Source organism: Haplochromis burtoni, unplaced genomic scaffold (assembly GCF_018398535.1).
Source record: "Haplochromis burtoni strain Fernald_Lab_line unplaced genomic scaffold, NCSU_Asbu1 Contig_191, whole genome shotgun sequence".
NCBI classification, from domain to species: domain Eukaryota; kingdom Metazoa; phylum Chordata; class Actinopteri; order Cichliformes; family Cichlidae; genus Haplochromis; species Haplochromis burtoni.
This window is the reverse complement of record NW_024582552.1, coordinates 797659-820671: the sequence shown is the minus strand read 5'-3', so window position 1 is coordinate 820671 and position 23013 is coordinate 797659. Positions and strand designations below refer to the sequence as shown.

General features: G+C 40.6%; 2 protein-coding genes across 5 annotated transcripts in view; one reads left to right on the top strand and one right to left on the bottom strand.

Moving 5' to 3' along the window:
• The window catches only part of lrba (LPS responsive beige-like anchor protein), a 173092-nt gene that overhangs the window by 88617 nt on the left and 61462 nt on the right, over window positions 1-23013 (top strand). For 3 of the 4 annotated variants that reach the window (XM_042225997.1, XM_005935051.2, XM_014337701.2), the window contains exons 37-39: window positions 10905-11029; window positions 15866-16009; window positions 17782-17918. In XM_042225997.1, the coding sequence (XP_042081931.1) occupies window positions 10905-11029; window positions 15866-16009; window positions 17782-17918 (406 nt within the window). Of the gene's footprint in view, window positions 1-10904; window positions 11030-11371; window positions 11387-15865; window positions 16010-17781; window positions 17919-23013 lie in introns of all 4 variants that reach the window. The other variant, XM_014337700.2, reaches the window with a different exon arrangement.
• On the bottom strand, window positions 19111-20860 carry mab21l2 (mab-21-like 2). Its single transcript, XM_005935049.3, has one exon. The coding sequence runs from the start codon at window positions 20466-20468 to the stop codon at window positions 19389-19391; it is 1080 nt and encodes a 359-aa protein (XP_005935111.1). The 5' UTR covers window positions 20469-20860; the 3' UTR covers window positions 19111-19388.

The following is a 23013-nucleotide window of genomic DNA, read 5'->3' as shown; positions in this document are numbered from 1 at the left end:
ACACACACACACACACACACACACACACACACACACCTTGAGCACCGACTCCTCTCCCTCTGCTCCTCCTTCCTCATATAAGCAGCTCATTTTCTGCAGCACCGCTGCTCTAATGGACGCCCTTAGGCTAGAGGCTTCCCAGCCAAGGGACATCCATCTTTTGGCATGTCACACTCCCGCCCGGCAAAAAATCTTTGTGATGTGCACTCCAATTTTTCTTCAGTAAATCAAATCTTCCTTCCTTCAGAAAGATGAATGCTTTAGGGTTGGAGTGTTATAGAGAAAATCAATGCCGGCAAAATTGAAACAGTATGCCCCCGTATTGATCGGCCTTGTGAGATCGAAAACCAACAGCTTTGTAACTGTTCCAGTGGACAGTTAGCTGACCTGTAATGGACAAACTATTGATATTAGCATTACTATTTTATCTTGTGCTACGTCATTTCACCAGTGCACTGTTGAGGGGAAAGAGGCCGGAGCTTAACATTCCCAGAAAAGCTTTTTTCCCTCCTTTTTAGGCAGTGATACATCATGACATGAGACGCACAAAATGCCGTGGAGACACTGGCATACCACTTCAGTTGTTAAATGATTGGATTTATTCCAGTTTTGCTTTGCTTCAGCTGTTACGGTATGGGCAGTAGTATTGTGTCTTATGTTAATGCTGTTTGAGCACAGGCACAGTATTTAGTTGTCCTCCTTCATTCACGCACGACCACAAACCTCTGCTGCTTGTTTTTTAAATTTAATGAGATCGAACTAGTTTTAGATTGAATTAACTAACTTTCTGAGCACAGATGATGGTCAAAATTTCCTGTAGCCCAATCAAAAATCACCACACGTGATGAATGCTTTTTGTCACGTTGTCAGAATGGAAAACTGAGAAATCAGAATAACCAGTGTTTTTTGTTTGTTTGTTTGTTTTGGCAGTGTCTACTTGAGAAGCACTGAAATAAGATGCCGAATACAAATCTCTGAATTACAATAAATTCTTATGAAACATAGTTACTGTTACTACGGTGAGAACGTTCACGTTCACATTTTATTTATTTGTTTATTTCAGTAAACGACCGCATGAGAAGCTGCGGCAGCCAGATTAATCTCCACTCGTACGCTTTCATTCCAGACTTAAATCACAATTATGATACATAATACTGAATGTAATGCATGTGTTAAAGCTGAGGTCTGCACAGTGTCTGCACTGCGTTGCGTGCTCGCTTTATGGACACACTGTACATTAAGGCTGCACTGGTACTGTGGATGCAGGGCTGAAAAAGGAAATGGGACTCTGGCATGTCATTGGAGATTATAACCATAGGAAACAAGAGCATAACAGTTTAGAATACACTGACTCTCGGAAATGCGTGACACGAGAGGGGCAGGAAGACGGGGAGAGAGAGCGAGATGAGGAGAAGGATGAAACAAAGCACTGGAGAGAGAGAGAGAGATCTGTTACAGGAGGATCAAAAGTTTAGATGGAGACAAAGACAAGATGGTGGCATCTCTCTACACCATCCTTCCATCCTTTCACAGAGCCATTTAGATGATCGATTTTGCAAATCTGAATGTTAAATGTTGAGAGAGTACATAGCTGTGTCTCTATCAGACACCCCGATTTGCTTTTTGTTTGGATAAAGAATAAACGGATCATTCTTTAATGAGTGATTTTTAAAAAAAAAAAAAAAAAAAAAAACTATTTCCAGTTGGATTACTTTTTGCAATCCAAATTTATTATTAAATCATTTAGTTTCAGTTTTAAAAGCCAAAACGGGTTGGCTTTAACATTTCATTTAAAATGGGATAAGCCCTAAAATACGACTGCGTTGATTTATATAGGGAAAAACCGTTTCCTTGTGTAGAATTAGCTACTAATTTTTAACTGCTAATGGCCTTTTGGTTTGCTTATAAATACTCGGGAGTCTAAACACAAACATGACCCAATGTACTGAGCTTTGGCAGCTGTAGCGGTGCGTAGCTTCCATGTCGTCTGAGGCAGAGACAGTTGTTTCCTTTAGTCCAGGTCCTGACTCCTTCAAAACCAATTAGTTGGAGCTCGAGTTGTGATCATCCATCTGCCTTCATACAGCCATAAACATATAGCATAAACATACTACGCGAAGCAATACAAGGCTGCCTTCAGCTATGTTCATCTCTGTAAACGAGACGCTCTGTAGCGCACAGACGGTCTCCAGCACCCAAGTCCTTAAACGGGTTTAACATAAAAACCTCCAATTCATTAATCACTGACTGCGACGTGCGTCTGGCACTTGGACAAAAAGGATGTTCCTTAAATCTCTGGGGAAGCTGTTCAAGTTTGACAGACATGCGTTCCATCAGTTACATAAAATAACGTGCCACGAAGGCCCTACCATGCAGTCTGGCTCATAGATATGAATTAGAATATAGCCTTAATGATAACATTTACCTCAACTGTATATACACTACAGTGGCTGGGCCTGTAAGGAATAGTAACAACATGTCATGGTGAAACATATTAACAGCTGATGATGTCCATATGTTACCATGGTTAAGTGAGGCGGTATAGACCGAGGCTCAAAAAACTACACTTAGATCACTTAAAATGACAACAATAGGATATTGGTTAGGTCGAAATGGGTATTTTTAATCATTATCCTTTAAATTATTTTTATTATTATTGTTTTATTTATTTTTTAAAAAATGTAGTGTAGCGGTTACGCATCGTGTCTGAGCTGGCCGCATACTGTATATGCACCTATGACACAGCTTTCCTTAGCATGTCATTTAATGTGCAGGTGAGAGAGAATAAGAGGTACACCTGTACACACCAATTGACTTTGCACCTCACTTGAAGTTGTGTGTGGGTAATACAATCGCAGTGCAGCCCATGAATGCTAAAAAAAAAAAAAAGCAATAAACATGTCCTTCATGGCCTATCACAAATGGCTAACTTAGAAAAAAAATACAGTTGGCTACATAATAAAAGGCAGGCTGCAAGTTCAAACTTCAAGGCATTTCCAGCAGTGGGAAGCATCACCAGAGGCATTTCTGCTACAGGCTGTATGTAAAAGATGGAAGTAGCCATTGTGGTGTCACGTGTTGGTTTGCAAAGCCTGAATCGGAGCCTTTTCACAGTTTCCTTCCTTTTATTTTGAAACTAATGTGAAAAATTTGGGGGAAGATCTTGCTCGCCACATCCAGGATCCGTATAGGATATCAGCTCTTCAGTCACACAGTAAAGCATGCTTTATCTGTGGTTCAACTCAAATGGGGATTAGGTATTTATTTAAACAATGAACATCACTTTTTTTTCCAGTGACGCTTTAAAGCCAAGTAATATTTACTGCTTGAATCTAGCTTTTGAACTCTCCCCTTTCTAGCCATGAAAAAGTATTCACGTTTAAGGCACTTCCATATTTATTTCACTTTTCAGACCCATCTTTTATATACAGTTTATCAGCGCAGCATTGCTGCTTCTCTGCCTGCTACAGTCACCCACTCTGGTCGCATCATAAGATCAGACTGCTCGAGGCAAGGTAATTAGCATGCTAACTTTAGTAGCTATTTCTGCAATAAAATACACAGACATCAGACACAATGTCACGCTCTAATTTCATCACTTTATCACTTTATCTTCAAGTCCTTGTTTTTCTCTAACTTCCCGGTATCTTAGAAATGTTCGGGACTGCCAGTTGGAAGTATGAAAGAAGGTCACGATACCAGAAAGAACAATTACACCACCCCTAGCTTCCTGCCTCGCTGCTCACAGCCAGGCAGGATTCAGTAGCAACTATCAGATTTATGAGTTTCATATACCTTAAGAAAGTATATGGCCTTGGTGGAGCAAGGTCACGATAAAAGGGTGCTGATCAATATCTGAATGAAAAGCCATTTGGGAAGTTTTTAGGGCTTTTCCCCTCCTTTCTCCCTGGATGCAATATCTGCAGAGTATCGATTGTTCCGGGGCCAGTAGTTAGTCAAAGGCTATCTCCTTTGACTAACCCCTTTGCAGCGTGTCAGCCCCCCTTCTTCCTCTTGATAGATTGGTATGCTTCCAGCCACTGTAATTACACCATGGGACCAGCAGGTCATTTATTTTGCTACTTTCAACATTTCCCCCCCCCCCATCCAAAAAAAATTGCCTTTATCTTTAGAATCCAGCACTTTGTCGTGCAGCTATAGGAGAAGAAAACGACACATAAAACAACAAGGTTCCCTCCTATAGAAAGGGTAGTATTGTGAAGACGAAGGATTGCCTTTACTTGTAGATTTACTTCACAGCCCCTGTGTCTGAGTTCAAGTTCAATCCGGATAAGTTTGACGGGTAAGCTCGGCGACGTTTAGAGTTAATACTAGTTATTAATGCTGATACTAATATTAATGGGCTGAATTTTTAAAACAGTGGTTAAAAAATAAAAAGACTCTAACCGTATCTTCAGTGACTTCTTATTACTGAAGCATATTCAGGCTCAAACACTTCAGTCCACTTTGATAAACCTGTATAATCTAATTTAAAACTGTAATTCTTCCATAAATTGTTATTTTGCAATATGATAAAAATGATAAAATATGTATTTGTAAAGGGGAAATTTTTGTGTGCACGTGCTGATGTTAATTGCATTTTTTTTTCCTTCTCCAAATCGAGATAACTAACAGGGTCATTATAGTTACTGCTGCACTTGACACACACATGCACACACTCTGGATTATCAGTGGTGTAATGCACGAAGCCATATGATGGAGAGAGAGGAGGAGGTGCTCGTGAATAGGCGACAGCCTACATGAGGTTGTCGAGTGTTGTAGTGGTTCTTTGGGGCACTGAAGGAAAAAGCATAATAGACTTACTGTCTACATAGAGTGGAAAAGAGAGGAGAACATGTGCTACTAAGTTTCCCAAAAGATTGTTTGTAAATTGGTGTAATTTAAACGTAATAAACTGATGTATTATTTTAGAATTTTCCTTTTTTGTCCCGTAGAATTTGAAATCACCTGCCTTGTTTTGTTGCTTTAAAAGGAAAAGTTTTAAAACTGATATTTCACCAATGTCCTCTGCTTTTTATTTTAATGTCAGGCTCCTGAGTTAGTTTTGTCGTTCAAGGTGCGAGGTTAAACATGACCCCAAGTTTGTGTTATGAATGGGGACCTTCAGACTCCTTTGGGGGGGGGAAAGCCCTTTTCCTCAGACTTCCTATCTCAGCTGACCTTGAGCTTCTCCCCTATGTTTTTCTTTGGGGGAGCGTGTGTTAGAAATGTGGGTACGTGTTCAGATTTGTCACAGCATTCAAGATCAGCTCTGAAAGCTAGAGGTCAGAAGATTATTACAATGGGACAGTAATGGCAGAATTATGCAACTCCGGTCCAGTGGATGCCCTCATTACCTAGCAGTACTGATGATAAATGGCCTTAAATGCATGTTGTCAAAATGGCAGGAAAAATGTGACTCTTCATCAAAAATACAGATGGTACCACTTCATTGCTGTCACAGTGGAAGTCTGCGGATGCTATTTAGTATGTATTTGATATTTAGATGATACTTATCAGCAAAAAAAAAAAAGGAGCTGAAGCTGGGAGCAGAAGCTGGACGGGTTTCCTTTAAATGTTTTCACAGCACGGTAAACGATCCTGTCTTTGGTCAATATTTACCGCTTTACTAATCCAGCACTTTTCCTTTTACGTCCCATGAAATCTGATATAATTAGTGTGTAATCATCTAGCCTTTGTTGGTGAATTTACTCTGAGTGTAATTGCTGCTAATTGGAAGCCTCACAGTAAGCTGATGGTAATTAGGGCTTGATTTGCATTATTTCATTTGGCTGCACTGCATTGTGGGGAGTCTGCAGCCTTTTGCCATCCACCCATGGGAGTGCTTTGATCCTCACAAGCTGGTGATGTTGCAGAGATGCAATATCATGCTCTCTTTTATCAGATCACTTTTTGAAAGCTCTTGGATGAATTGGAGTTAATTGGAAGGAGTGGTAGCGGCTTACGTTGTGCCAGTAATGAGAGCTTGAGCGCTCTGGTGTGTTAGGGAGTGAACCCTAGGGTGATAAAAGCAAAGCAAGTGAACATACAGGGACTTTTCATAGATGTTAGGTAAGGAATTCACCCGCACTGAAGGCTTTTACCTCTTTTTTTCCCCCTCTCTAAACATATTAATATTCTTTAATTAGATACGTTTTAATAATTTTCTCATTACGGCCCTCGTGTAATGTTGGGTTAAGCTTATATTAAAAAAAGACAAATTAAATGACTTTATACTGTGATTAATAGTAAGGATAGGCAAGATTACATGTGCACTGTCATTTAAGGGGATGAGATGGAAATGTCGTCGTGTCTGTGACCCTGGTATCACCTCTGGTGTAAACAACATTAGCAGAGGTAAATTAACATCCACATATGTAGATGGTGTCCTGTACACCTCATTGTAGCGGGAAGGATAGGCATTGATGCACATGTAGAAAATCACTCCGGCAAGACTTAATCATGCCAAACAATTTCAGCGGGAAGGTATTTGGCCCTGTTTCATTTTAATTTGAGTCTGAAGAGCCCGTCGAGGCGATCGCTGCCACCGTTTGACAAAGAGCCAGTCCTCCAGCAACCAGTCCTCAACATGACAAATCCTCAATCTTCTTCGCTCTCTCCCGTTTCTTCTAAACACATGGTTTATGCAAATCAAAGCAAAATGATCTTGGGGATAGCAGCAATGTTTGAGCAATTTGAGGGCTGCCAATAGGAACTGGCATTAATATAAAATAAGCAAGGGAGGAAAATCTCCGGTGCATATGCAGGTCTCATTGACTGTATCCAAATGAATTTAGCAGAAAGGTTATGAATGACTGTTTGTGGCAAAGTGCAGTCGCTTGTGGTGATATATGAAAGTAGATTCACTCTGCGTGTCACGCTCGCTGTGGTAAAGGTCATTTTATCATTTACATACCGTTTTTAATAGAAACCTGTGCGAACCTAGATTTCTCCTGCCTCTTTCTTCATGTACACCCCTAAAATGTAGAAAATGCTAAAATCAAGCAAAACATAATAGCGTCAAGAAGGCAGTTGGATGATTATTATTATTATTTTTTTTTTATTTTGATATTTTAAAATAAAATAAAAAACAACAACAAAAACTGAAAATAGCAGCCCAAAAAAGCCCCAAAATAGTCCTCATTTCTCCTGGTCTTTAAATCCTGAATGCTGGCACAGAGCTAACTGTACTATCAGACTTTAAGGACTCGCAGACAGAATCTATTAACATGTTTAAATGCCACATTTATTAATAGTAAATAGGTACTTAGAAACCCAGAAATATCAGTAGTTTATGATTATTAATAGAGAGGGCATTATTCTAAATCTAAATCTTTATTTTGATTTTGGTACAATAAAATCAAAAGGATCATAAAGTCATATGCAGTCCTATTCAGAAAGTGTCAGCACATCTTATTAAACTTTTTTTCTATGGGCAAAATTTTTAAGAAGAGAATTTCTAATAAATAAACAGTATAAAAATATAAATATATATGTGTGTGTGTGTGTGTGTGTGTGTTACTGTATGTTGCCTAATTAAACTCTGCCTACTCACTAAGGGGATTATGGGTTAGTGAAGCATGCATGTGTAATAGTCAATAAAACAAAGTAAACAACAGATATCCAGACTTAAAGGGTTAGGTTATGTATAAAAAGGGAAAAAAACACTTTGTATTTGGTTGAAATCACAATATTTGAGCTGGGAATAAGTGTTATAGACCTTTTATGGACAAACTCTTTCAAAACATGTTTAAATATTGTAATTTCACTCAACAGCCATCATATCGAGATCCTTAAATAACTTTGATTCTTGATTTTTATTTGGGTAGACGCCACTTGTGTGTGTATACATGGGAACAGTTAATAGTAGAAGAGGTAATATAATTCACTTAGCCCTCCACGTTTCTAAACTTCCCCCCCACAAATAAGCATTTCATTAATCCTGATGCAACCGCTTCACACTGACTGAATACGTCTCACAATTAAAGCATTTATTTATTATGTCACCTAACTGTGCCAGATCTACTTGGACTCGTCCTTTGTTTTGATGTAAATGGAGAATTTAGTAGCACAACTGAAATCTTAAAGAGCCCAACTAGTAAAATATTTCCTCGCAGTGGCGTTGATGGTTTGTGTTGAGTTGATTAAATTGGAGGGGTAGCTGTTCTGTTTACAGATTAGAGAGAAAAATCGGGGCTACACAAAAGGAGAAACTTGCACTCCGCCATTTGTTCTGTGTGTTGGTAAACTTCCATCCAAAGATGTTTTTAAAAAAAGGAAAAAAGAAAGAAAAGAAGGTAAATAGAATTTACAGCCTCACATAAAATTCTTGTGCAGTAGCCAATGTGGTCCACATTAGAAAAGCTTAGCATGGCTCAACGTTTCCTCCATAACGCACAAACACACAGCCCCATGTACGGCTTGAAAGCACTGGTGTATACAGCATGAAAGTACTGCTCATACTTGTAATCATGCACGCAGACGGCCTCTGATTCTCCCCCACTTTGATCAGCTGCCGGCGCTCACTTCCGGCTTAACGAGCGGGCCTTCCAGACACCTTTTTATGACCGAACTAATTACTAATTACACAAGTGGTTGGCGCGAGCCACAGCACAACGTGGGCCCTTTTGTTATTTTAATTGTTGTTATTTTGAAGAATGGTGCTTCAGTAAATTCTGCCAAGGATACCAGAGGAGGATGGATGAGCCCTGAATAATTTATTATCTTTGTGGAAACACACTCGGCTTGTGTTGGGGGGGGATTGCATAGTGCTGTACATCTCCATTCTTGTTATAGCGGCGCTCGTATTGGGGATTGATGACGAGGTATCTTTCATCGTACGTCCACCTCTTCTAGCAGCCTATCATTAGGGCTTCCACTGTCGCCTCTGCCCTGGATGAATATGAGTGGCAAACGCAGTCCGCTCCATGCCGTAACTAATTACTCCAGGCAGTGGTTCCCCCTCCTGATGGATTAATGTGTATTGTGTGAACTGGACAGATCCCCACCTTCCATGAGATGAGAGACGAGCCCATCCCGATTCAGAGGCGCTTGCACAACCTTGATAATTATTTCCATAGATGAATGAAATTGCAGGCGGGATGATGAAGTGGCCATTTGCGTGCGGGGGCTATCACATGCAAACATAGAGCACAGGCTTTGTCACCACTGAGAAATCTGGTCCTGCACAGATCTCTGTCCCCAGCGTCGGTCTAGCTTGCATTCAGCACACACACGCTCGCTTTCAATTCACAGCTCTGAATATACAACATCAATATTCATTTTCTCCAGTTTTTGGTTTCATGGCTAAACATTTTCATGCATTATTTCTATCTACTCTACTATAAATATATGCCGAACAGCTGCCACTGTCCACTTGTCAGTCGTTTGAGACTGATTTTTTTCCTCCCCTTTTTAAAAAAAATCTAGATAAATCAAATAATCAGTGGTTTTCATTAGCTAGGGCGTGCAGGGTTTTAAAGGACCTGCTTGGAAATTGTATTTATTTTCTTGCGTATAGCTCTTTTCCCTTTTAGAGGCCCCTGTGTGATCATTGGTGTTGGACTGAAGATTTGTGAGGAGCTCCCGGCCGGAGCGGCGTTCAGTAGTAGATCGCATAAAGCATGCTGGGGTTCTCCCGTCGTAGCCAATGCCACTGAAACCATAAACCGTGTCTTCCTACAACTTTAACCTTCGCACAATTCACTTCAGCCTCTTATGAGCAAAAGGTTTTTATAAATTTTTACTTCGTAATGTTTAAGGATTGCTTTTTGTCATCACTGATGACTTAAAGTAGACTTGGTTTTACTGGCTTCTAGGATCAACATAGTCAAAGATGTAACATGTAAATGTAATGAGAGCGGATGGATTCTGCTGATTAATAAGACGTATTTTTCACACACCAGAGAAAACATTTACATTACCTCACTAACGGCGAAGCAGCTCTCTAAACTCAGTTCAGTGACATCAGCCTAATGCCAGATGAGAATTTCTATACTTCCTAATTTTTCCCCTTTGAAACATTTAGTTCAAGAAAAAGGACTATTTGACTTGAGTCAGCTAGGATTTAGTCTCACTAAATAGCCAAGAACATGTTATTTTTTCCTCCAGTCTGAGTTTTTCATCATTACATTTAAACAGTTACAGTTTTTCTTGCTGCCTAATTACCAAAGGAACTGATTTCCTAATAAAAAGAAAAGAAATAAAAGCACCTAAACGGAACAAAACGACTGCTGCGACGCTTTGTTGTGCCTTCAGTCTCTTGATTTTACTAATATTTTAAATAATAAAAATAGAAGTTCTTATATAGCCTGCGTCACCGTCCTCATTAAAAGTTAACACTTTCCTTTCCTTGAGAGCAGAATAATTACTGATCAGTTCTGGTAAAGGATGATGTACTTCGGGGACAAATATTGAACTCATAGACATTGATTAATATTGGTAATGCTAACCATCCTAGTGTTTGTAATGGCCTTTCCGTATCATGCTAGCTATAACTCTGACAAGAGGTGTCCTGCTGGGCTTGGGATGAGCCTGGAATGAAAGTGCGTGCCACAACAGTGTGTGCAAAACGTTTACTCTTTGAACTGTGATGGCGCACACTTACTCAGCTCCTCTTCCCAAAGAGCGAATCAAAAGAGTGGGATAAAACTAAAAAAAGAGAGCACCTTTGCTTCTGGGATGGAGAGCCTCATTGTCAGGGGCAGGGATACAATGATGTGGGATTTCAGCTTGTGTGTAAGTGAATGTTTTTAAAGACAAATTCTAAGAGTTTGGTGGGGGGGAGCCCTCCAAACACAATGCTGGCTTTATGTATGCTTGCTCGGACCAAGTGCTAATGCTGGGCTGCTATACCATGCTGGCTGGTAATTGCTAACACATGTGCTACCTCTGTCTCGTTGCAGCAGGCCGAGGGACTTCTGGCGCCTAGACTACTGGGAGGACGATTTAAGACGGCGACGTCGCTGCGTCAGGAACCCCTTTGGATCCAGTCACTCAGAAGCTACGCTCAAAGCTGTGGCTGAACATGGTCAGTCTCATCCACCAGGTTTTTGTGCCCCCCCCCGCCCCCCGCCTGTTCATTGCACAGCCTTTCTTACTCATTTTGGTGGTAGCACCAGGTACAAGGCAATAAAAATTAGTCCTCACACTGCAATAAACGATTTATTGTACCACAAAACAGAGGAGAAAAAAAACACCCACATTTGAATTTCACACACAGGTAATTTCATACACAGCCACCCATTATGCAAAACCGAACTACCGCCTTCGTATTGGCTTGCTTTATTCAGAACATGTTTAACTGAGATGTTGTGGATAACATGACGTATTGAATTTTATTTATTCTTTTTTTTTCTTGGCTGCATAACAGTGGCTGATATAAGTGGTAAGTAACATTCACTCAGCCTCATATTTTCTTTTTTTCACCTTTCGAATGAAGGATCACTGTCGGATTTGAACTTTTCATTTCAGGTAGATTTTTAGAGTTGAAATTAAATGTATATAATTTTTCATATTAATCAAACCATCCATTAGGTCCTTGTTTGTTTTTGGTGTGTTTTTTTTTTGTTTTTGTTTTTTTTTGCTAGCCTTAAAAGAAGCCACACCCATTAAGATAGAAGTGTTTGATCACAGGATGAAGATGATCGGTCAGAACAACTTTGTGTCCAATCACTCAACCCACTAAAGGAGAACACAGACCCCAGCAATGCCAGCAAAACCCCCCCAAACATAATAGAACCTCCTGTGCTAAGACTTTAGCCTTTGCTATTAATTTGTCACTAATATGTGTAAGTCATGTCTAATATTATTTAACAGTAAACATTGTGCCGGTCCTTCAAGTTTATTAGAATGCTAGCAAAAACGCAAATTGGAGTTGAAGAAAGGCCTCAGTTACTGATAATTTTACATGGTCTGGGATAATCAGTTCTGACAGTGAACACCAACAACACTGACTTCTTTTTTCCTTTACCACTATAATGTAGACCCCCCCCCCCCCCATCTTTGTCTGATTACAAGATTAGTTATCAGCTAACAGCAGAGTCTAAGTCACACATTCCTGCAGGAAAAAGTGCATATAATCCTTCATTTTTTGCAAGTATCCAGCTCACCCTTGGCGTTTACATCAAGATTAACCAGCACAATCAATTGCCTTCTCCTAAAAAAAATAAAATAAAAAAACAGAAAGATCGACATTTCCGAGCCAAAAATGTCCTCAGTGTGTCACCTGCAAAACTACCCTTTAAATGCGTTATCATTCTTAAAGACAAATGGCAGGTGTGACAGGATTCAATAAGAATACGATCTAAAAGCAATAAATGTTTGGGAACCCCGGATCCTGGGAGACCTCTGCTCTGCAGTAATGGCTGCAGTGTGGAGGCAGCTGGGGAACGAGGCCAGAGTCCAGCTGGTTGCTGTTCCTCTGCAGCAATGCTCCACATTTTTACTTTCTGTTTGAATTCCTCAGTGTTTTCCAGCTAAGTAACGGCAGAGAACAGACATACTCATGCTCTATCGTTGCCTTTTTAAAAAACATTTTTTAGTAGAGTAAAAGACATTCACACGGAAGGAGTTCCTTATGTTTTGGTTATTCAGGTATTCGGTCTGGTATTCTGCTATATCTAAAATAATTTCAGCTCATGTGCTCTATACATCCATCACTGGTGGAAGAAGACAAATTCCTGCAAACAATATTTAGTTTCAAAGTCAAGCCTGTGTAAAAATAGCCAGCGGCCAGTTTTGGAAAGACTGCGCTGCCTCCTGAGAGTATACTACCTGGATAAACTATGGGAATATATCATTAAAATAACTCTTTGACAGTGAAGCCTGACGGCATACATTTTCTGATGTAACCTTTTGTCTTGTTTTAGTCGACCCGACATTTGTTACGGAAGTGCAGCTCGGGATGAGAATGCAGGGCTGAGTTTTCAAACAGAGCACAAAGGTCATATCTGGCTGTAATTATATTCATCAGATGCAGAAGGGAAAATGCAGTCTCGCTCCCTAAGAAAATATTTAGCATAAGATCAAGCCTGAATTTACCCTCATTTGCTAGCTACCTGTGGCAGTGCTTTTCACATCTCTCACATAATCAGAAAATTGGAAGCAAAGAGGGGGAAAAATGCAGTTTTTACTTGTTGATATATTCTAAAAGCATTTTATTTTCCATTAATCATGCTTTGCTCTTAAGATTGGGGAAATATGTGCAAAAAAAAAAGCATTTCTGTGTTAAAGATATAGACAACTGTTATCATTCATACAGTGCCAAGATGATTTCCACAGGAGAGTGTGTGGCTGCCAGTAGGGCTTGAGTAGGCTGTTATGTATTTACAGCTGGAAAGAACCATCTTTTCTAGGGATTGATTTGGTCTGGTCCCGGGCCCGTGTACCAGAGGTGGCAGAGTAAATACCTGAAGACTAATGTCTCTGTTCTGGTAATCAATACTCGCCTCATGACCACACTCCTGGCTACGCTCCCGTTAAAAACAAATTTGTTAATTCTGACAATTTAATTGCCGCGACCATGCATGCCTTGTGTTGTATAAGCAGGTAGTTGAACCTCTCAGTGAGGGAAAAGGGGTCCTGGAAAGAGTGTAACCAGTTGGGATTTATGTACATTTCTGCTCCCTGCGTGATGAGTGATGAGGTTGAAGTGCCGTGGATTTTTTTCTTAATGTGGCACTCCCGCTCCACGCATAGCTTGTAATCACGGCACAATTTAAAAGCATTACAGTGATTAACAAGATGGTAAAAGCCGTGATGTTAAAGCTAAAGTTGTGTTATTTTAATTCCTTTTCTTTTCCTTTTTTTTTTTTAAATTCCCTTTTCTTTTTTTCTTTTTCTAAAAGTTCTTAAAAAAGAAAAAAGTGGGGGGGGGGGGGTGGAGAAGTTGTTTCATAAGTATTAGAACAGTTGTAGTTCATTTTAGTTAATTTCATATTGTTGTCACTCTCTCTCACACTCACACTCACACACACACACACACACACACACACACACACTCTCTGTGGGTTAAATTCCAGGCTGAATGTTTGTACACTAAAGCTGAAGTTCCGTTTCATGAGTTTGTATGCTCCACATAATTCTCACACACACACACACACACACACACACACACACACACACACACACACACACACACACACACACACACACACACGTCATATTCAAAAAAGAGAAAAAGTTACCTACTTTAAGAACAGGAAGGCTGGGAGGCTGGCACACAGCTTGTCACTTATGTCCACTTTTATGTATCTGGTGATAAGTGATGTAACTTTAGCCAAAATAGCTCCTAATGGACTCACACACACCCACAAATATGCTGAGTTGTCGTTATTTGTGTTGCATGTACTTCAGCGAATAGACTAAAGAGCTATTTATAAGCTGTTTGAGGTTTTCATGGCTTGATACTGTGTGTTAGTGCCGTCTTAATATGAGGGGGAGGATAATTGCTGAGCATGCAATGCATAGAAGTTCAAATACATTTCTGTTTTTAAGCTCCTCTGACAAGTCCCCTGTCCACTTGCTTGGTGCGAATACAATGGCATGTGGTACGTATTAGGGGAGCTGGTAGTAATTTCAGTGCTGCTAACTAAAGAATCCTCCAGGGAGGCTTAATTACAGGAAGGCCATTCTAAATATCAGTGAGCTGCATATTTTCCATGACAAGAGATTTTTTAGCCGCGCTCGTCTAGCGGTTTCAAAGTGTACGGCTACACGGCACGGCTGTGCATTTTTAGGAAGTGCAATTGATCTCCACCGCAATCCCAGGTGGTGATGACAAAAAATCCCCTGGATATGCGTTCAGCGACTTGCCGGACTGAACGTGGTTACTTGCAGCTGAGTGCTGGATTAGAACACAAAGTCGTGCACAGAAGCAGTGAAAGCACTCTCTGTATTGCCAGCTATGTTTACAAATGTAGAAGACTTGCCAGCCAGTCTTTGTGTTGTGAACTTGCGTCTGTGGATCTTTACCATGCACCGCTGGGGAAGTACAGGGCTCTGTAAATGTTTGCAGATTTGCAGATTTTTTTGTCTTTTTAAATAATGTATTTGGAATCTCAAGTTGTGTCGGCTAAAATCAAAACGGGAAGTGTGTGACCATCATTTTTGTTTAAATGTGTCTGAAAAGCCTGAGTGTGAAGTTGTGTTTGTTATGCTTCATGGTAAATGGGGGAAAAATCCAGTTAGGGTTGTGTTTGCATTTGGGTTTTGTCTCGTGTTGTTCGTAGCTGTGACTGTCTGAAAATGCAGTGCACGTGAGCGCTGCACTGAACCGCTGCATCGAGGTAAAGACTCAAATGCAAATAGTTGCATTAGGGTAAACACACCATATGCTCACTTCAGTGAAAAAAAGCAAAAAACATAACATCCAGATCATATTAAAAAACTTGCCTTATCTTACTAAAAGGCCTCAGATTGTTCTTCATTTTGTAAAACATAAATTAATTATGTTCTGAAAATGAAATATAAGATTTTACTTGGAGTTGAATCTTGAAGAAGACTGTTGACAATTGATTTTAATTGATTTTAACAAAGAAACAAACTTTTATTTTCACTGTGTGATAATGGATACAAATGACTAGTCCACTGTTATTTTTACTGTGTGTAAAGGGATTGCTTATAAGAGCTGTTTTTTCTTTTCTTTTCTTTTTTAAAAATGTGCATCAATTTCTTTTTCTTTTTTTTCTTTTTTTTAAATCGACTTGATGTGAAAGCTTTTGTGTCCTTAAAGGCTCATAAAATAAAGTCGGATGCATTCGTGTCGTGTCAATCTACAGTATGAAATACAACCTTGACTTTTATGCTGTAATTACTTCAAATGCAAAATAAGATGGCTCTTTCCCCCTCCTGCTTCCCACTCTAGCATCCGAGGACGATATTCTCAAAGGCAAGCAGTCCATCAGGAGCCAGGCTCTGGGAAATCAAAACTCAGAGAGCGAGGCATCCCTCGACGGAGATGATGACACTCTGTCGTCACTAGAGGACAAGGACCTGGAGAACGTCACAGGTAAAGAAGCAGCTCGTGTTCGCCACCTCCCTTACCTGCTCCTCGGTCATTCCCCCTCCTCCCTGCTTGTGTTTGTGTCTATGTTGTAATTTTCCCCCCTGCAGTTCAGACCAAATAAAGAAATGGCGGCACTGTAGTTTGAGTTTTTGCTACATGTGCAACTCTGATTTACTGTATTGAATACGAGGAATCTATACACGAAACAAATCCAAACAGTGTCTTCCTTATCTTCCGAAGCAGGCTGTGATTTTCCAATATGACCTTGGTGTTTTATTATATTGCTGTGCTTCTTTTTACATTCATACTTGAGTAATTTGTGTGTACAGCTCCTTTATAAACAAAGGAAAACCAGCTTTTTAATGAGCATACATCACTTTCTCATAGCACACTGGAGTGCTAGTGCCACCATGGCATCTTAACTTTCCTGCCTCTGCCAATGGAGGTCTGCTTTACAAACATACTGTACACACACAGGCACACACACCGGCCCAAGCAGCAGCTCTAAACATTTTTTTTTATCTGGCAGTAGCAGCTTACCCCAGGATAGCTCTTTTCAAATGAGGTATTATCTGATTGAAGGAGGGTAGTTTTTCCTTTTGATAAAACTTCAAATTCCCTCCATGTGAGCCTGGTCAGCTATTGCAGCTGCAGAATGAGAATGAGATTCCAGTTCACGATGTTGCCCCACCTCCTTTTTTTTAATGTCTGTTATTTAAATAATCTGAATTTAATAGGCCTATTGCCGTGTAATCCGCATATTATGCGCAGCGACAGCGCTCAGCAGACTAAGCTGCAGTAATTGGGCTTAGAGTGCTATAAAAATAATGCATCTGGATGACAATGGGATTAAACACTGAATCCTGTCTAATCGTGTGATTTATCCCGCGAGAAGTGCGTAGAAGTTGTCGGGAGAGGTTTAGCTGTGCTCTTAAGCAGCTGTCTGCTCCAGGTGTAATTGAATGTCTTTGAGTGAACGGAACAAAAAATGTTATTTCAACCCACGAATAACATGTCAGTACTCACGGGGTTCACGACAGGCAAAGGGATGACTATATACATATCTGTTTATTCCATCCGTGTGCGAGAGCGCGAGGGTGCTCGGGGAAATCAAGCCCGCAGCTCCGCGGCGCACATCTGCAAATACAATGGCTCATATGCGCAGAGCCGGGCAGAGCTTCCACCCACAGCTCCCCTGAGCCAGGCTCTCATTGTCATACTGGCATAAATTAAGATTGATGAGAGATGAAATACAGCTTCTCCCAGAAGCCACCGATCAATGGATCCTGATGAACAGTCAGTTTTGACAGTTGTGACGCAAAGTAGTATTTTTAATCAGTCATTTTTTTTGAGTGTTTTCGGCTTTTTTGCCCCACACCGTTTTATTACATAAAGTAAAAACACGTGTTGGTGAACTTCTATTGTTTCGTGTGTGTTGGTTTTGTCTTAAATTTGCCAATAAAACGCTGATTATTTTAAACAACCGAAGCATTTTGTTTTTTAAAAACATGGCAGCTTTATTGTAAAAGTAATACCGTGGAAGTTGGTTACTGCGCGATTGTGAGTCAGCTTTAAAAGTGGTCAGACGTTAACGTTATCTTTACCGTTTACCACGATTAACTTTCACGAATTAACCAGATCCCTGGTTTGTTTTTAACTTTTCCATCAGGTTGGATTCTTTTGATTTTCCTTTTTACAGCTTCGCATTAGCGCTCAGTGGTCCCCCAGTTTGACGTTCTCGTTTTGTGACCGGCCTGTGTCTCTCCGTCCTCCAGGCCCAGTAAACATGAGCACCAGCGCTCAGCTCGTGGCTCCGGCTGTGGTGGTAAAAGGCACCCTGTCCATCACCGCCTCCGAGCTCTACTTCGAGGTGGATGAAGAGGAGCCCAGCTTCAAGAGCATCGATCCAAAGGTAAGGGACTCAAGCTCCATTGATCATGTTTCTCACGGTCACTTACAGAAGATATGCTTGGATTTCCGATAGGCCCTGCTGGCATCTAAATGTCACACAGAAGCTTGTGTGTTTTTATGTCTGCTTTGTTTTAAAATTAATAAAAAAAAATTTTTTTAGTCCATTTGTAAGCTTTTCTAAACATTTGTTAAAGAGGAGACGCGGTTGAAGTTACCATAAGGTTGGATTCCAACTGCGTCTGTGTTTTATTTTCTCTTTACAGTGGTTTCTGGATTCTATGAAACTCATTTTATTTTCCCCTGAAAGTTTTTTAAGTTTAATTTAAAAAATAATCTTTATTGGTAGAACATTGTTATAACAGCTAATCTAGCAATTGTATCATGTAAGTGTGCAGCATTTGTTTCATCACTATAAGAAAAACACAAGTTGAAATTGCATTAAATTATGCTCTGAGTTGAAAATAAAAATGATTTAAATTTGTTTTAGTAATATTGGTCAGTAAGAGGAGTGCTGACCTACAGGTGGTTGTTTGTTGTCAGTTTATGGTGAGTGTTGGCTAAGACTCTGTAAAATTATCATATTTATTTAAGCGTTATTTTAATAAAATCCACGTTTAGTTGGGTGTTGTTTTATATCAGAAATATGTGGATGAAAACATGGAGAATGCCATAAATATGGCAGTAATGGTTTCAAATAGTAAAATCAGTTCATTACTAGATTTTTTTTCTCTCACTCTGCTGTAGGCCCTGTGCTTGTACCACTGTCCAAACAGAGCACAGATGCTCCCAGACCTACACATTAACACCAGAGCCTGGATTTACATTCATTTAAAAAACAACAATCCAAAAAAATCCAATCCCGTTGAGCTTGGCACGCTTACAATAACTTATGGCCTAAAATGGGCCTTTTAAAAATAAAAAATAAAAAAATAAATAAATTGCTAAATCATATTAATCTTTTTTCTGCATGTGTTTCATCAACTTACATTTTGTCCTGTGATTTTATTTTATTTATTTTTTTTAAAGCTAAAGTGAAACAGATTTGCAAATTTGCCATCTCAGCTGTCCAAAGACGTCCAAACATGAGGCCAAGTTGTAATTTAATTTGCAACATTTTATTAACATTTCTTCTTTAAGTCACATAATGGAAAAAAAATGAACTTGGCACGCTACATTTTCTTCTTTCACTTAACGATTTTTGTGCATATATTTAAATAAAAGTTTCTTCACTTTGTGAAAACATTTAAAGAAGACAACTAAAATTTATTACATTTATTTGAAACTGTACCTTCACTTTCTCTCGGCAGGGGCCCAATTGCTCCATTTATTATTAAACAAAAGTGGGGGTTTTGTTTGTTCGCTTCATTATTTTCTTGCTGATTTTCTTTTCACATTTCTTGGAGACTCGGTTGAAGAATAGTCTTTGAATTTTATCCCAAAAATGTCCTTCGCTGCAGTCTTGACAACCAGTTTATAATTTGTCCAAACTTTTAGCGTTGGTGAGGATTTCCCTCGCTAGTCTCCATGTCTGCTTAGCAGCAACCTCCAGGGCTGAGTGAGGCTTTCCCTGAAACAAGTCCAAGTTTGGCAAGAAGTAGTGGGGACATCTGCGGCATTGCAGACAGGATATGAGTTGCAGCAGGATACCATTGAGTCGGTCTCCGAGGCAAGACTCGTCCCAGTCGGTCTCTCTCGGGTGTTTCTCGCACTCGTACAGCAGCAGGGTCTTCATGTGGTAGTTGTTGAGGGGCTGTCCCGGCAGCTCCAGGTGACGGTCCCTCAGAGTCTTGAGGATGGACAGACACTTCTTCCTGCAGCCTCCCATTAGCAGCCTGTTCTCGGCCTCGCTGAACTGGAGGACCCAGGCGTCGCTCTCTGCGGAGCTCTGCTTCCCAGTTAACGAGTAGCACTCTTTGGAGAGCAGGTTAAAGCCCTCGGCTTTCACTTCTGCTACCCTGTTAGGGCCGGGCCAGGGGATGTGGGGCATGGGCCACTGAGCTGCACTTCTAGGCCAAATCCCAGTGCACTTGAATGCGGGGGTGATTTGCACCACGTACCTCTCCCTGATCCGTAGTTTGACCTCGCTGGTGTCGGCGACCATCTTTACCACGTCACGGTAGCTGCATTTATCCACGGCCTGTGCCACCAGAGTCTGAAATCTTGAGCGGATCTTTCTGGCTGATAGGTAGCCCGAGGCTGTGATGAACTCGACCCACAGCGACATGCTCCTTTTGCGGCCATCGCTCAGCTTCAGCACCGCGCAGCCGGGCAAGGAGCCGTCATCCACAAAGTTGAACACCCCCATCTGGTTAAGGTAAAGCACCACCTCAAACTCATTGGGGGAGATGACCTCCATCCCCTCGTAGCGCGCATCTATCTCACTGAGGGAGCTGATGAAGCGGGGTTCCTGCACTTCCACCTCTTTCAGGACATCGGACACCACTTTACAAACCTCCCTTATAGTCTTCGCAATGGCCGCTTTGCGAGCTTGGCATCTGTCGTTGTAATATTTGTTAAGCTGGTAAACCAGCTTTGCCTGCGTCGCAATCATGTTCGGGCAGAGGTCCGGGCTGTACACCGGAGAGTCGCAGTAATTTGACGGATCCAATGCTTACCGGTAAAGCCAGAGGCAAACGCTCACCGTGCAGGAAAAATGTGTAATCAAAGTTTTTTTTTTCTCCTTGCTTTTGCAGCGGATGGACGTCAGTGTGAGGAGGAGGAAACGGATAGGGATGCAACGTAATAGCTTACTAAATATCAGTCCAAGACATGAGCACTTCCAGCACAGCTAAGAAGATTCATATTCAGGTTGTAGGTCACCATCCGTTTCCCGGACTGTAGACGCTAAAGGCTAAAACGCCGCGTATGACCACTCATCTCTTCTTGCTCTTATTCTCTCCTCTGTGCCCCCGCTCACTTTTCGTCCACACTCAGCTTTGAGCTGGATTTGTGTACTTTATGAATGGTTCCTTTAGAAGAGTGAAGGGGGTCGGGCTTCTCCTCCTGCAATCATGTGCAGAGCTGTCAGTGCAGGCAGCCAATCAGAGCTGCCAGAGGCAGACGGTCCTGCAGGAGAGCTCCAGTTCGCTTCGACAGCATCTGGGCACACGGTGCATGCAGTCCAGCGCTCCCCAAGTCGACACAGGAAAACACAAACCTTTAGGTTTATACTTCATATGCCGGTGTAAACTCTCCGCGCCGACAGTAAAACATTTTTTTTCCACGACAAGTGCTGCTCCTTTACGCGCAGCTTCTCCTGCATTTTGAGGATTGAGATTTTGAATCTTTAACTTAACAGCTGCTTGCATTCTGCAGATAAGTGCCTCGCTATTTCTCCTAGTTTTTAATTTAACAAGTTTCTTTCTCTATCTTAAAAAAATAAAAATGCCACTCCGACTTCCAAGGCTCAGTAATCGCAACGTCTATAGGCTTTTGGCTTTTGCGCCACTTTCTTCATAAAAAACTCTTGATCATCGCTGACTTAAATTTTTTTTTATACTCGGGGTTTTGCGGATTTTGGGCGTATTCTCCATGTTTTGAATTAGACACCTAACACCAGGTATGATCTGCTGGTATTATTTTGTGAAATAAAAGTGAAAATTCTTTTATTCCCTCTTCATCTGAAATCAATCCCAATTCTCCTTACTTTGTGAAAATCGATTTTTTTAATATCACATCCATGTGTCATTTTCTTTTAATTAATTATTATGTGTGTTTTTCTTCTTGCTGATTAATCTCCGATCGACACAGTTTTGTCGGTGTATTGTTTGCTGGGATAAATGTGTCCAATGCACCTGCAGCTTCCCCTCTGAAGCTCTTTAGTGACGCGAACGAAACCAAAACGGCCCCAACGACTTTTCCTAAACCTGATGAGCTGTTTAACTAATCAAGTGATGTATTTTTGGGATTGGTTTAGCATCTTTTACACAGCCAGTACACAACATTGTGTCTAGTTAAATAACTTATTCAGCGTGTGTGTGTGTGTGTGTGTGTGTGTGTGTGTGTGCGCGCGCGCGCGTCTTCCCTCACACACCGCCCGTGGCTTGATCGCCGTGAACCCTGACCATATACTGAATAATTTAACTAGAGGTCTTTGCGTAGACATCCCTTTGTCACTGCGTGTTGGAGAACTAAAGAAGCCATTACATCCTCTCACAGACGAGAGGCTGGGGTGTGAGGGCATGTTTAAGCAACATGTAATATTTAGTCCTTTTCTATCCCGTCACGCGTCCAGAGAACGACATTGCGATAATAGTGCGTCTTAAATTAGATTTTAATGAAACATTTGATGAGACTTTCAGGTCTTTTAAAAAATGAGTTTAAATATTTGGATTAATTTTATGCAAACATATATTTTGACCAAAGCATCTCAGATTAGGCCTAGAATTTTGAAAGACTGCTGTCGATTATTGTGACCTCATTTTCTTGAAATAAAATCAATAATAAGCAGCGATCAGGCATCGTTTTTGAAGCTTCGTGTGGAAGGTGCTTCTCAGAGTGAATGTTGGTAGAAGGCAAATAGGCCTTCTGCTGTGGCTGCCACCGATTAATAGAGAATCTGTCGTGCGTTTCATCTGCAACCTGAAGGCTGCAGAGAAAACAAGGTTGCTGTATTTTTGTTCAAAGAGTCAAATATGGAGTTTGCTCCAAGCTTCCTGCAAATGAAATGTAAAAAACAAAAATAAGAAAAATAAAGGAAACTTTTGACACTTGTTACTAAATTATAGATAAGGCAGAATATTGCTTCATTAATGATTCCCAGGAGCCATCCGCTGATATGAAGTGGCCAAACTATGCAAATGATACTGAAATAAGACATAAACATTTCAGAAAAGCCTCAGATTAATGAGCCAACCTTCACAGTTGCCACATTTTCTGGACTTTATCATGTTGTGTTTTCCACAAGTGGTGATAATTTTGAGAAGTGTGAAGTTAGTCATGATGTGTAATTTTTTTTTTTAGCTATATTGTAAAAGACGTTTGAGACCTTTTTTAGTATTTGAGCTCAAACTAGATGTGTTTAAAACACACACACACACACACACACACACACACACACACACACACACACACACACACACACACACACACACACA

Excerpts from the sequence above, each read along its gene's own strand:
- mab21l2 (XM_005935049.3), bottom strand. The coding sequence starts at position 20,468 with ATGATTGCGACGCAGGCAAAGCTGGTTTACCAGCTTAACAAATATTAC.